At 59.5% G+C, this 13,849-nt stretch overlaps 1 protein-coding gene across 1 annotated transcript in view; it reads left to right on the top strand.

The window, feature by feature from the left end:
- Window positions 1–12,064, top strand: part of Unc13a (unc-13 homolog A) — a 39,945-nt gene extending 27,881 nt beyond the window's left edge. The window contains exons 32-41 of the mRNA XM_052162147.1: window positions 200–352; window positions 1,494–1,617; window positions 3,470–3,508; window positions 4,594–4,623; window positions 5,939–5,995; window positions 6,185–6,265; window positions 6,504–6,651; window positions 9,818–9,910; window positions 10,164–10,323; window positions 11,045–12,064. Coding sequence (XP_052018107.1) covers window positions 200–352; window positions 1,494–1,617; window positions 3,470–3,508; window positions 4,594–4,623; window positions 5,939–5,995; window positions 6,185–6,265; window positions 6,504–6,651; window positions 9,818–9,910; window positions 10,164–10,323; window positions 11,045–11,345 — 1,186 coding nt within the window. The 3' untranslated portion in view covers window positions 11,346–12,064. The remainder of the gene's footprint in view (window positions 1–199; window positions 353–1,493; window positions 1,618–3,469; window positions 3,509–4,593; window positions 4,624–5,938; window positions 5,996–6,184; window positions 6,266–6,503; window positions 6,652–9,817; window positions 9,911–10,163; window positions 10,324–11,044) is intronic.
- Window positions 12,065–13,849: the final 1,785 nt, after the last annotated feature.

Raw genomic sequence — 13,849 nt, 5'->3', positions numbered from 1 at the left:
TAACCAGTCCCGGCCTCAGTGAACCGGAAGACAAGGGATTCTGGCCTGACAGCCACAGAGAGTCTCAGGCGCGAATGCCCACCATCTGGACTCCTTGGTGCCGTTGCCTCCAGTGCTGGGGACCCAGGCCACAATGAGCTGTGTTCTCATTGCGTGGGACACAGAGCCTGGGCTGAGTGCCTTTCTGCTGTGTCTACAGCTTCCAGCCACACATTGAGGAGTGTGTCAGACAGATGGGTGACATCCTGAGCCAGGTGAAGGGCACGGGCAACGTGCCCGCCAGCGCCTGCAGCAGTGTAGCGCAGGACGCAGACAATGTGCTACAGCCCATCATGGATCTGCTGGACAGCAAGTGAGGGCGGAGAGGGGAGGGGGTGTGGAGGAGGAGGGGGAGGGGAAGAAGGGCAGGCACGCTGCCTGCCGCTGCTGTGGGTGGCGGGTGGCATGATAGCCCAGTGGCATGCGCATGAGGCGGGCTGGGTCACAAAATACTTAGAAGGGTGGATGGAGGGCAGATGTTTAAAATATGGTGGACAGGTCCTTGGCAGGTGGGTGGGGGAATGGATGTGGTGGTTGGATGAGTGGATAGGTGGATGGGTGGGTGGATGGGTGGGTGGGTGGATGGGTGGGTGGGTGGATGGTGGATGGATGGGTGGATGGGTGGGTGGATGGATGAGTGGGTGGGTAGATGGATGGGTGGGTGGATGGATGGGTGGGTGGATGGATGGGTGGGTGGATGGATGGGTGGATGATGGATGAATGGGTGGGTGGGTGGGTGGATGGATGAGTGGGTGGATGCGTGGGTGGATGGATGAGTGGGTGGATGGATGGGTGGATGATGGATGAATGGGTGGGTGGGTGGGTGGATGGATGAGTGGGTGGGTGGATGGATGGGTGGGTGGATGGGTGGGTGGATGGATGAGTGGGTGGATGGATGGGTGGATGATGGATGAATGGGTGGGTGGGTGGATGGGTGTGTAGATGGATGGATGGATAGGTGCGTGGGTGGATGGGATATGTAGATGGATGGGTAGATGGATGAGAGGTGGGTAGGTGAGTGGATGGATTTGTGATGGGCGGGTAGTGGGTGGATGGATTGATAACTGGGTGGTTTGGGGGATAATGGTAGTGAATTTGGCAGTAAGGTTGGTAGATGAGGGGTCAGCTGGGAAGTCCATGCTGGCAGATTGTCCCTCTCTTCAAGTCACCCCAGTCATCAGGAATTGTCTTGTCCACCCTTGTCCTTGGCCATGGCCTCAGCTCCCGTGTGTCATGGTCTCCAGGCCTCCCATTTCCCTTGACTACATAGTGTTCTTTCATATTTAAATATCTGGCCACGCTGCCCTGAGCACTCCACGGCCACTGTACCATGTGACCAAGGCGTTTCTCCAGAGCCCCACGTCTGCCTTCTCTGCACATTCCATTCCCATTCGGTGCCAAGTCTGTGTGCAGAGGGTGGTGGCCCCTCTCTCTGACCTCAGCCTCACCCCCAGCCTCACCCTGTTTGCCAAAATCTGTGAGAAGACGGTTCTAAAGCGGGTGCTGAAGGAGCTGTGGAAGCTGGTGATGAACACCATGGAGAAGACCATCGTCCTGCCGCCGCTCACAGACCAGACGGTGAGACGCCTGGCCCAGCACACTTGGCCATCTCCATGAGGGAAGCCCAGGGGATGTGGCGCCTCCAAGATAGGGGGTCAGGACAATGACACCGGGCTCAGGAAGGTCACTCAGGTGTCACCAAGGGTGAACCGGGGACAGTTGGGAAGCCAGAGCTGGTATCAGAGCCCAGGCTAGCTCAAGCCCGGTCTTCCAAACATCCGGGGAGGAGCTTGGGAGTATCCGAGATGGAGAGCCAGATGTGCCCGCACATGAGACACTGATGACACAGGCTGAGGGCCCAGGGCTGGCGGCAGGACGCCCAGGGGTGGAGAGGCCTCAGCCAGGTGCCTGTAGCTAGGCACCCAGGACCGGTCCTCTGGGCAAGGCCAGGGCTGGGCTGGGGCGACATCGCCTCGGTGTCTGCCCAGAGCCACTCACAGTGACTTATTCCCCTCTCCCCACCCTACCCCCATCCGGCTGGCAGATGATTGTAAGTAGAGACCCGTTTGTCCGTCTGTCTGTCCATCGTCTCTTTTCGTTCGCTATGTGTCTGGACTGGGGCCACCCCCACCCTCCCAGTGCCCCCTCCTCCTCTCATCTTGACTTTGTATCTGTGTGCTGGTGGGTGGGGCATCAAGAGGGGTGGGGCTTGGAGGCCACACCCCTCCCAGACTCAAAAGCAGGGCCTACCTACATCCACACTGTCAGCCTGCGACTTCCTGTCCAACCCTGTCCCTGTCCTTTGGATGAAAAGCCACCCAGTCTCAAGAGCAGACAAGGGGTGGGTTCCTCGCTCTCCCACGCGGTGTCTGCTGTGCAGCCTGCTCAGCGCCTTCCCATGACCCCCCGGGTGCACACGCACACACCGACACCCGTGGAGGCCCGGCTGGGAGACCCGGGCTTTCTGCGGGCAGTGTGGGTGTCACTGCTCCGTCCAGACCATGACCCGGGAGACACTCCCAACCTTGGCTTCTGGGAATGGGAAAGAACTGCGATTCCATACCAGGCCTCTCTGAGTTTCCAGAGTGAAAGGAAGCCATCATGGCATCCAAACTCTTGTCCAGTGACCCGCAGCCCCTCAGTAAAATCACCCCCTCCAACAACTCTCTGTGGGTCAGACGAGGCCACCATAACATTTTACTTTGCCCCAAACTCACCTTCCCGGAGGGCACAGCGTGGCATCACGCCCAGTGCCCAGGTTGTAGTTTCAGGCACACCGTAAAGGAACACTAGACAGTGTCTGTCTCAGCCTACCTCCATGACAGCCCTCTGAGGGAAATCTCAGTGCAGTCGATCTGGTAAGGAGAGCCAGGACTGCCTTCTGGCCTAGGCCGTGGCTTAGAGACCCACCGCTTCAGTTGGGATCCGTCTCAGTGCAGAGTGGGAGCGCTTCTGCTGGTCTGGGCTCCAGCAGGCTCCAGCAGGCTCCAGCAGGCTTCTTTGTACCTTGGAGGGAAATAGCTTACTTTTGACAGTGGCCTTTGTTTACCTTGGGCTCTACTTGGCTCTCTTCTCCCCTCCCCCACCCCTTCCTTCACCTTCCGTCGCCCTCCTTCCCTATCCTTCCTCTCCCTCTTCTTCCCGGATTCCTCCACCTACCTGTCTGTCTCTCCCCTCACTTTCTTCCTCCCTGTCTTCTAGCCTCCTCCCCCCCCCCCGCCCACCCCACCTCCCTTCTCCCTCCTCCCCTCCCTCCTCCCTGCTCTCTCTCTGGATCATACACCTTGTTTCTCCCTCCTCTCCCTCCCCTGTCTCTTAGGAGTGAACCTCCACACTCCCCAGCGTTCCCCTTAGCCAGTGCAGCCCCCTGTCCCCACATGGGAGACTGATTCTCCTGGGTGCTGACCTCCGTGTGACATTGTCTCTGCAGGGCTCCCTCTTGAGAAAACATGGCAAGGGCCTAGAAAAGGTAACGGGGGCCTCGGCCTGCCCTGCCGGGGTCCGGGCGTCCGGCGCGTGCTCCTGTGGCTCCTCGGTGCTTAGGAAGGCAGCTGAGGCCACAGTGGGGGGCGGGCAGGGGGGGTGCACAGTCCTGTCCCTCAGTCCCAGGCGCAGCTGATATCTATGGTGTCCTCCAAGGACCACATCCTGGATGGCCCTGCACTGAGACGCGGATTTTTTGTTGCGTTAGGGAATGTTTATTGTAAGGAGCTAGTGCTGTGGCCAGACGTGGGCAGTTGCTTGGCTGCGAACTTGATTGCACAGAATGAATGTATCAGGGCCTCTCCGTGTCCTGAATGGGTCTCGGTGTTGTGACTGGAGCATAGGGTATTTCCACTCCCAGGCAGCTCTCCCTCCTGGGGTGCTGTGCATCTCGGTGTGGTCATAGATGTGTGAGTTTGCATGTCATCATGCAAAGCATGCTGTGTGCTCTGGCCTGAGAGGTTCCTGAATGTGTGAATTGAGGATTTTTTTTCTTATTGGTTTAAATGTTTGCAGAATCTGTCTGCAGGTCTGGAGTGTGTGTCTATGTGCATACATGTACTTGCCTGCGTGTGTATGTGTGTCTGCCTGGGGTGTGTGCATCTGAGTGTGCAAGCATTTGTGTCTCTGTGTGCATGTGTATGTCTATGTATGCATGCATGTGTGTGTGTATGTGTGTGTCTGTGTGCTTGCATGTGTGTGTGTGTGTGTGTGTGTGTGTGTGTGTGTGTGTGTGTGTAGGCACTTGGTTGGAGCTTGCAGGACTAATCAGGGCATTTCAGGCCTCCCCAACACTGGCTTGGGCATGTGGCGGGGTGCAGAAACCTAGAGCCCTCTCTCTCCTTGCCTTCTCTGTAGTTGGGGTTATAGCCTTCTAGGTGTCCCCAGGATGTGCAGTGGTCAAGGAGTTTACACTCACAGACAAAGACAGATGCTTCAGCCGGGAGGAGCTAGTATCCACCTCAGTGACTGGGGGGAGCTCACCCTGTGGTTCCAAGGGGCAGGGAAGTCCCACTGAGTATCCTCCCAACACCCATCAGAACTCTGACCTCCACCTGGTTCTCTCCACAGGGCAGGGTGAAACTGCCAAGCCACTCAGACGTAAGCCTGGCCTCTCCCTGTCTGTCTGGCTCCCACCCCATCCCTCTTCCTCCCTCCCCTTCCTCTCTGTGGTCTGTGCTGTCGGGGGCGTCCTGTGGCCCTGTCTGTTAGTTCTTCTTCCTCTGTCTGTCTGGCTTGCTTGGTGGTGGGTAGGGAAGGGCAGTGGGAGGCGTGGAGGTGCTCAGGAGGGCCCCCGCTTTGCACTGTAGCACAGGTGGGTGCAATAAGGGAAACTGAGGCCCAGACAGGTGGACTGTGGTAACTCCGGCTCACAGCCTCAGGGAACCCTGAGCCTACAGGGCCCTGGCTCATGTGTTGCGGCAGGAGAATGCCTGCTGAACACTCTCAGGGCCAGACTGTGGCTTCTGTCCATGCTTTCCATCCCCAGCAGGACAGAACAGCACACAGAGTGACAGTCTGAAGAAGTCACAGGGACAGGTGGTGTCTCCACACAGCCTGCTCTAAACAGCCCAAGCAGGCCCTAGCAGCCTGGGCCATCTTAGCTGGTGGAGCCCTCCCTCCCTCCCTCCCTCCCTCCCTCCCTCCCTCCCACAAGCTGCTAATTAGCATGGAGACACCAGGCCCAGAGAAGGCTAGGCCTGAGGTCTTGCCGTTCTGTGGAGGATCTCAGGCTGGGGCCCAGTCTGCCAGGCATTACTTGTGATGAGACTAAGACAGCAGACAAGTCATCAAGAAACTACACATCCTTTCAAGGCCACGGGGTGGCTGTGGCCACCATCTAAAGGGCTAGCAGTTTCAGAGGGGTTAAGTCACCGATCCAGGCCTGCACGGCCTGGCCAGAGTTCTCGCCAAGGCTTGCCTGGCTCTGCATCGCCATGGTTGGCATCCGGTGGGCACCTTGGGAGAGGAGGAGTATGTGCAGATGCCAGTATGTGAGGAATCTTCCTGATGCTCAAAGTCCCCTGGGAGGAGTGGCTAGGGGAAAGGAGATTCCCCCAGGGTGGCTCCCTGAATACGCAGCTCGGCCCAGGACCCATGCCATTCACCAGCCCATCTCTGTCCCCTCCGTCACAGTGCCACACACACGGCCAGGCGACCATGTGCCTGCTTCTCCTATGTTCCAACTGTGGCCATGGTGGGTATGCGAGGGCGGACAGTGTCCCCAGAGAACCAGGTTTCTCCTGCAACAAGGTGCAGTGTGCCCGGGATCTCACTGGGGCTGCTGAGCCCCTGTCCCCGCGTGGGACTCCAGCATTGTTTAAACCTTTGGACAGGAACCAAGGCGGCCGCTCGGGATGGGGGAAGCATTTAGAAAACGCACACGCTCACCCGAGCCGCCTGCTGTTTTCCACAGGGGACACAAATGATCTTCAATGCTGCCAAGGAGCTGGGCCAGCTCTCCAAACTTAAGGTGAGGAGGCAGATCTCAAGAGAAAGGCTAGGGACAGAACAGGAGGCAAAAGTCCCAGACCCGAGCCCCACGTAAACATCCTCGAGTGTAATGGAAAGAGACGCTCAGCTTGGGCTGCCCAGGGATGCCGATCGCCGATCGCTTTGCCCACCTCGCTTTGCCCACCTCACCCCTCCCGCCATCCCACAGGATCACATGGTGAGAGAAGAAGCCAAGAGCTTGACCCCGAAGCAGTGCGCCGTGGTCGAACTGGCCCTGGACACCATCAAGGTAAGGGAAGAGCCCCCGAGGGCTTGAAGGGCGGGCGGGCATGCGGAAGTGAGATTTGAGGGGCGCATAGGAGTTTACAGCGTCTGTGGGTAGCCTGCAGGGACGGACTTTCCACCTGTGCACACGGTAAATACAAAGGTCCTGGGGCGGCCGTGGCCTGGTGAAGATGGGGAGGTGAGAGGTGCTGGTTAGCAGAGGCGCGGGGAGCCATCTGCAGCCTCACTGTGTCCACCCTCAGCAATACTTCCACGCGGGAGGCGTGGGCCTCAAGAAGACCTTCCTGGAGAAGAGCCCGGACCTCCAGTCCCTGCGCTACGCCCTGTCGCTCTACACGCAGGCCACCGACCTGCTCATCAAAACCTTCGTGCAGACGCAGTCAGCGCAGGGTAAGGGACTCCGGGCTTCCCTCCCGGGCCGCCAGTCTCCCCGCCCAGCCGCAGGCCCCTCCCCTGAGTGACGTACAGACCCCGGTGGGGGCGGGGCATCCGACAGCTAGCCGCCAAAGATGATGTTTTCAAGACAAAGAAAACAAGGGCTGATGGACAGCCGTAGGAGGGGACCTCACTGACTCTAGAAGCCAGGAATTTAAAGTTTCCAGGGCCACGGAGTGACTGTCATTGAGGGGCGGGACCTGGTGGTTGACTCTGGGCCGGGACTTCTGTGGTACCCTTAGAATAAGGGATGATTGACAGCTCCAAGTGGCATCCGGTGTCATGGATTCAAGGAGTGGCTTCTTCCTTAGGGGCGGGGCCTCCGCGTGTGGAATGATTGACAGCTCTAAGAGGCTCAAGGACTTGGCCCTGGGAGGTGTGGGGACCTAGGAGGTGCTGGGCCTCAGATCTCCCCGGACCCTTTTGTCTGTCTGTGTTGCTTCTGTCCCCGTCCCTCTGAGCTCTTGTGCAGCAGCTGAGGCCACAGGGCCGGGCTCCAAGGTCCTAGCATTTCTCTTTCTGGGGACCCCTATTCAGTGTTACCCCAGAGGTGCCCCTGGGTAGGGGTTGGTGAGCTCAGGCTTTGTTCTTGTGATGGAACGGAGAAGGTTGTTATCCATGGCCCCCAAGCCTCAGTTTCCCCTCCTGTTCTTGTTGCTTTTGGTGTCCCTAGTGTTCCCGGAGTGGGAGGCTGTCTGTCTGTCTGTCCGTCTGCACTGACGTTTCTTTCTTTCTCTCTCCCCTTCTCTCTCTCTCTGTCTCGCTCTCTGTCTCTGTCTCTTTCTCTCTGTCTCTCTGTCTGTCTCTCTTTCTCTCTGTCTCTCTCTCTCTCTCTCTTGCTCTCGCTCTCTCGCTCTCTTGTTCTCCCTGTCACTTGCTGCCCCCTTTCTGCGCCTCCCTCCGCTCCCACCACATACACTCCCCCTCCTCCTCCCTCCCTGTCCATCCTGGTCAGTCCATGGTGGAAAGGGGACTAGGTTTACCCTTAGTGAAGACGTTTGTCCTGAGATGGGTACGTGCCTACGCCGCCCGCCACCCGCACGCGGTGCCCGGTGCCTGCGCCCTTCCCCCTGCCCGGCTAGTAAGACCCCGGCCTTCCCGCACGGGTCACGGGTCGCGTGCTCGCGCGCGCACACACAGGGAAGGGCTGCTTGCTGGCTCCACCCAGGGAAGGGGTCCCCATCCCATCCACCAAGCCACACGCACCCCAGGCTGGGCCTGAGACCTCCATTCCCAGAAAAGCGCAAAAAATCCTAAAGAGTGAAGTGTGCTCAGATCCTAGGTCAGCCATTCTGCAGTGGCCTCCCCAGCCACCGTTCTGTCACCTGGAAAGCAGGAATAACCAGGATGGACATTTACAGGCCTGTGGTCCCTGTGCTTGGGAGGCTGAGGTGGGGGATCACGTGTTCCCGCCCATCTGGGCCACACACCCGCCCTCATCCAAAAAAACCTTGCATCCTGGCCAGGGTCCCTATGGCTGAGGGTCAAGGCAGCCTACGACCCCTATGGTTATGGGTTATGGGGGTGGAGGGTGCGGCAGCCCCCCTTCCTGGTGGAGCCAGCAAACCTGGGGTGGGGGCCGGCCCCGCCCCTCCTCCCTTCTTACTAGCCTGGGCCATGATCTGACCTTTTACCTAACCCACCACGTCTAACTCCCCAGCACCCACCTCTGGCCCGGACTGAGCTTGCAGAAGCATTGGCCTGGGGAGGGGCTGAGCATGTGACTGGGGAGGTACCTGAGATGACACGGGTGGCCGCCTGGGGTGGGCGGTGCTGCGGCCAAGTGCCCTCTTCATGAGCGCAGAAGCCTCCTGACCCCCCACCCCGTTCCCCCATCCCCATCACTTCCTGTCCAGCGCAGGTAACCTGGACGGACCTCTGATGACCGATCACCTGCCTTCCACACGCTCCTCCCTGCCATGCCCGTGCATGGGGTGCCCTGGGAGTGGGGAGCTGCCTGGGGCTGGGGCGGTTTGGGGAGGTGCTGGTGGCCGCAGGTCCCCAGGCCCTGTGGACGTGCTCAAGAGCAGCATGACACTTAGCAATGCGTGGGAGGAGCCGTACACGTGGCTGACACACACACACACACACACACACACAGATTAGCTGACTCCGGAATAGCCGGATGCAGATTCCAATGCCTTTGGCCAATTGGGATCCTTGGAGACCTTTGTGGCTACTTTACAGAAAAAATTAGGAACGAGTTCCTATTAGTCCAGCCTGGGTCGTGTGACCCTGCCGAGGGCAATGGCTGCTTCGCGGGCAGGAACCGCCCTGTGTGGACCGTTGTAGCTCTCGGCCCTCTCTGAGTCACAGCAAGTCCGCCAGTCGATCTGGAGTAAGGACAGGGTGAGAGAAGCTGTCATGTCAGGGGCGGGGCGTCCCGGGAGACTTCAGAAGGCTGGGGAGGGGCTTGTGGGCGGGGCGATGGGCTCGCAGGACCTGTTGGGAGGGGCCCTGAAAGAAGATGCGAGTGCTTCCTCGGAGGCTCCAGAGCAGAGGTGGGGTGGGGCCTGCCAGGCCGTGTGTGCCGTTGCGCTGGAGGCTGAGAGGGAGGAGAACCAAACCCGGAAGCTACTAGCGCGGGTGTCAGAGCGGGGCTGAGCCAGGCCTGCGCAAAGACACATGGGCAGATTCCACATAAAGTTTGAAGGCAGCGAGCGCGGTGAGGACTTTTCTGTGTCCCAGTGCCGAGGGCTGGAGTGAGGACAGGGGATTGGATGGACACACAGCGGAGAAAGGGACACGAGATAGTCGGCAGCACTGACAGTCAGAGAGAATCAGGCTCAGGAGGCAGAAGAATCAGAAGAATCAGAGAATCAGAAGAATCAGAGAATCAGAAGCAGGCTCAGGAGGCAGGGAGAGCCCAGGAGAAAACGAGGCAGATGCACTTGGCTCAGAGAGGTTAAGAGACCTGCCTCAAGTCACACAGCGAAGCAGCGAAACCCCACAACTTAGGACTCTTGGCTTCTTAGTGGCACCTGCCATCCCCTCCCCTTCCCTCAGTGCCTCTGCGTGTGACCTGTGGCTGCCAGCACAGGGTGGGGGAGGAGACCGAGGCTGTTCCTGGTGGGTGGGGAAGAACCTAGTTCATACCAGGCATCTTCCCTGTCCCACCCAGGCTCGGGTGTGGAAGACCCTGTAGGTGAAGTGTCTGTCCACGTGGAGCTGTTCACGCATCCGGGAACTGGGGAGCAGAAGGTCACAGTGAAGGGTGAGTGGCCCATGAGGGAGGAAGGAGCCAAGTTCAGATCACTGAAGCTCGGGGCCAGGGGATTGTTTTGCTTTGGTGGTCTAGAAAATGGAAACATCCTGAGATAAGTCGGCCCCACGCTGGGCTGCATCGGGAGTCCCCACGGGACCCCAGGACTTAGTCCTCTTCCGCATCTCCCGTCAGAGAGGCTGACTGGGGAATGGAGTCTCTCTGCCACACGGGGACCCTCACTAGACTTCCTCTACCCCAACAGTGGTGGCTGCCAATGACCTCAAGTGGCAGACTTCCGGCATCTTCCGTCCGTTCATCGAGGTCAACATCGTCGGCCCTCAGCTCAGCGACAAGAAACGCAAGTTCGCCACCAAGTCCAAAAACAACAGCTGGGCGCCCAAGTATAACGAGAGCTTCCAGTTGTGAGTCGGGTGGGGACGCCCTCAGATGGACCTCAGGACCAGCGGGCGCCACTGGTGCCCGGGGTGGTGGGCGCAGCCATAGCGAAAGGAGTGGGCGAAAGGGGACTTTCGGGTCACCGTCCCATTCTCAGATAGGCAGGTGGGCGAGAGGATCCTGGGCGCCGGGTGAGGACGCAGGGGTCGAGGTCGGAGAACAGCCGACCGGCTCCGGCCCATCGCTCTGCCACTTAGCGTAGTGGGCTCCGAGTGTGGTGCGGGGTAGGGATGGCCGCCACACGCGGCAGAGGTGGGTATTGGGGAGATGGGATGGCAGTCGGGGGCTACAGGAGGCTGACAGTGTGGCCGGACAACAGAGGACTGAGCAGAAGGCAGGGTGCAGCGGGCCTGGAAGGGGGCGTGGCCTGGAAAGGAGTAGGTGTGGCCTGAAAAGGAGTGGGCGTGGTCTCGAGAGAGGTGTGGCCTGGGCGCCGTGGAGATCTCTGCTGCGCGTGGGGTTCGCTCAGTCGCCTGTCCCACGGATGTGCTGGGCAGATCCAGTCTGGACCACAGGTTTTCTAGTGGGCGTGGCCTAGTTGTGGGAGCGGCCCGGGGAGCGTGGGCGGGGTTCGCTTGGCAACGTCCCAGGAGTAGGAGCTGTGAATGGCTCGCGGGTGGCTCCCCCGCGTGGCGGCGGGTGGCCGGGCTCTCGGTGGCCTCTCGCTGAAGCGGTGCTTGCCCACAGCTCGCTGAGCGCCGACGCGGGCCCCGAGTGCTACGAGCTGCAGGTGTGCGTGAAGGACTACTGCTTCGCGCGCGAGGACCGCACGGTGGGGCTGGCGGTGCTGCAGCTGCGGGAGCTGGCCCAGCGCGGGAGCGCCGCGTGCTGGCTGCCGCTCGGCCGCCGCATCCACATGGACGACACGGGGCTCACCGTGCTGCGCATCCTTTCGCAGCGCAGCAACGACGAGGTGGCCAAGGAGTTCGTCAAGCTCAAGTCGGACACGCGCTCGGCCGAGGAGGGCGGTGCCGCGCCTGCGCCCTAGCGCGCGTTTGGGCGGCGGGGCGGGGCCTGGGCACGGATAAGGCCCCGCCTTCCGTAGACCACTGCCTCTCCAGAGGCCACGCCCCTAAACCTCAGTGGCCTTGTCTGGGGAGGCCCTGCCTCCTGCCCCTGGAAAAGCCATAGAGGGTCCGGTGCCCAGGGCATGGGCTGGGCAGGGCTGCCTCGGAGGTCGGTCGGGTCGGAGTCTCTGGTATCTGTGCAAAATACAGTGCGGGATGGGCTCTCAAAAGCACACGCGCCCTCGGCGCACACCTGGGGCTGAGGGTGCCCCTCCCCGCGGACCCCGCCCTCAGCAGCGGGCCCTCTGGCAGCTGGCGACACCATGCTGTGCCACACAAGGTGGGCTGAGCTCCGACGAAAGGCCCAGCCCCCATCGCTGCTAAATACCAGACTTAGAATCTCCTCGATTCTTCCCCGAGGGTCCCCCAGGCCAGGGCCCCCCACTGACCCCTCTGGCTGCCAAACAAGTTCCTGTCCTCGCCCGTCCTGGGATTTTAGTAGGAACCAGCCTAGTCAAGAATGGGGGCTTGGGGTTTTCCCAGAGCCAAGGGCCCCCCATCCCGTCTTTTCTCCAAATCCAGGCAGGAAATAACAGAGAGACCAGAAACTAGGAAGGAGGGGAGAGCGAGAATATGTACGCGTATTTCTGAGTGTCCTGTGCTTGTGATAAAGGGATGACCCTTTCTAATTGGCTTTGAATCACAGCATGTCCCGAATGTCACGTGTAGTGACAGGGTAGGGTGTAGGCTCTCACTCAGGATCCGGGTTTCATCCATCGACAGGGAGCTCAGAGGCGACATTCCATATTTTGAGGGGATATTCGATCCAACCACACTGGAGCTCAGGAGGGAGTGACTTACAGTTTAGGGGATCAGACCAGAGAGCAATCATACAAAGTTTCTACACTGCTGGCAAGATGTGGGGGCTTGTGTGACTGACAGAGCCGAGATAGTTATGGTAACCTCTGCGTGTGTGTGTGTGTGTGTGTGAGTGTGTGTGTGCGTGTGCATGCGTGTCTGTGTGTGTATGTGTGTGTTTGCGTGTGTGTGCGCGTGCGTGGGTATGTGTGTGTGTCTGCGTGCATGTGTGGTTTCCAGCCCCAGAACGTTGAAGGAAGTACGTGGGAGTGTTTGTCTAGTGAATTGTTCTGACTCCCAGGCTAGGACTGTGTAAAATTTCCCTTTATTTATCCAGAAACCGCCTATCCATCCCTTGGCACCCATTACCACCCCACCCCACCCCACCCTACACAATCATTTCTCAAGGAATTCCCCAGTATTCTTTCCCTTCTCTGTTTTGGCCCCGATGTCGTGAGACTGAGACATCTTTGCTTGGCTCGGTTTTTCCTAAATCCCAGGCTGAGGCTTCGCGGGAGCCCCAAGCTTCCCAGGCATAAGCAGGCCACAGGTATTGAAGGTCACGCTGACGTGAATTGTGTCAGGAGTGGCTGAGGGGTCTGCACGTGACCCCAGCTCACATGCACGTTTCTCATTACAAATTCCCCCCTACTTGACAGATACCCCTGTGTGGGCGGCGACCAAGCTGAGCCCAGAACACAATAGATGGAGGTGGGGCAAAGGCTGAGCTCCGATCTCAGCACTGCCCTCCAGGGAGGCTCCAGGGCCTGGCCACAGAGCGCTTCCCACCTCCCATGACCCCTCGTTGCTGGAGTCCTGCATTAAAACATACAGGGGTGCAGCTCCAGACTCCGCAGGTCAGGGATGGCTGCACACTGGTTAGCCTCACCTCAGCAGGCTGGAGAGAGCCACAGCCCCACCCACGGGAGAGACAGGACTGGGAGAGGCAGATGCCAAGGTGAGGGAGGCAGCAGTGTGGGCAGAGGGGAGGAGGGAGAGCGGGTGGAAGGATCTGAGGTCCAGGCTCACGTCTACGCTACCTAGAATTCCTCAGTTAGGGGACTGGGGCGTGGCCCAGCACCTGCCAGTCATGCGTTCTAGGTTCCTTTCCCAACACCGAAAAATTAAAAAGGCCCCTCAGTCAGCGCACCGTTTTTGGGCGAGTCAGCACTTGAAGGGTCGGTCACGCCCTCGCCCCAGTCTGTTTCAGGCCCTGGGGCCTGTCACCTCAACTGCCCCATCAGACACGCAAAAAAATCAAGTGCACCCAGAATTCCTGGGGACCTCTCTCAGCCTGGACCACAGACCTCTCCGGTCCAAAGGGCAGGCCTGGTGGGGGTGGGGCCAGCCTGACTCCGCCCACCCTACCCCCACCACAGCATCTTTCAGGACCAAAGCTGGCTCTGCGGACCCCCTCTCTCCTCTTTGCATTTTATTGTTTTAAAAAGCGAATTCAGCTGAGTTGTTGGGTCCAGGTGACAAAGGTGGCAAGCGCGGGTCCCCTGCACCCCAGAAGGTTCCTGACCCCAGCCCCTGCCATGCAGCCCAAGGAGCCCCTTTCTTAGCATGTGACTGCAAAGGTAGAATCCCAGCGTTGTGCTTCTGTTTTGTTTCTTGTTGTTGTTTG

This window comes from Apodemus sylvaticus, chromosome 18 (genome assembly GCF_947179515.1).
Source record: "Apodemus sylvaticus chromosome 18, mApoSyl1.1, whole genome shotgun sequence".
Taxonomy (NCBI): Eukaryota; Metazoa; Chordata; class Mammalia; order Rodentia; family Muridae; genus Apodemus; species Apodemus sylvaticus.
This window is presented reverse-complemented; position numbering and strand designations above follow the sequence as displayed.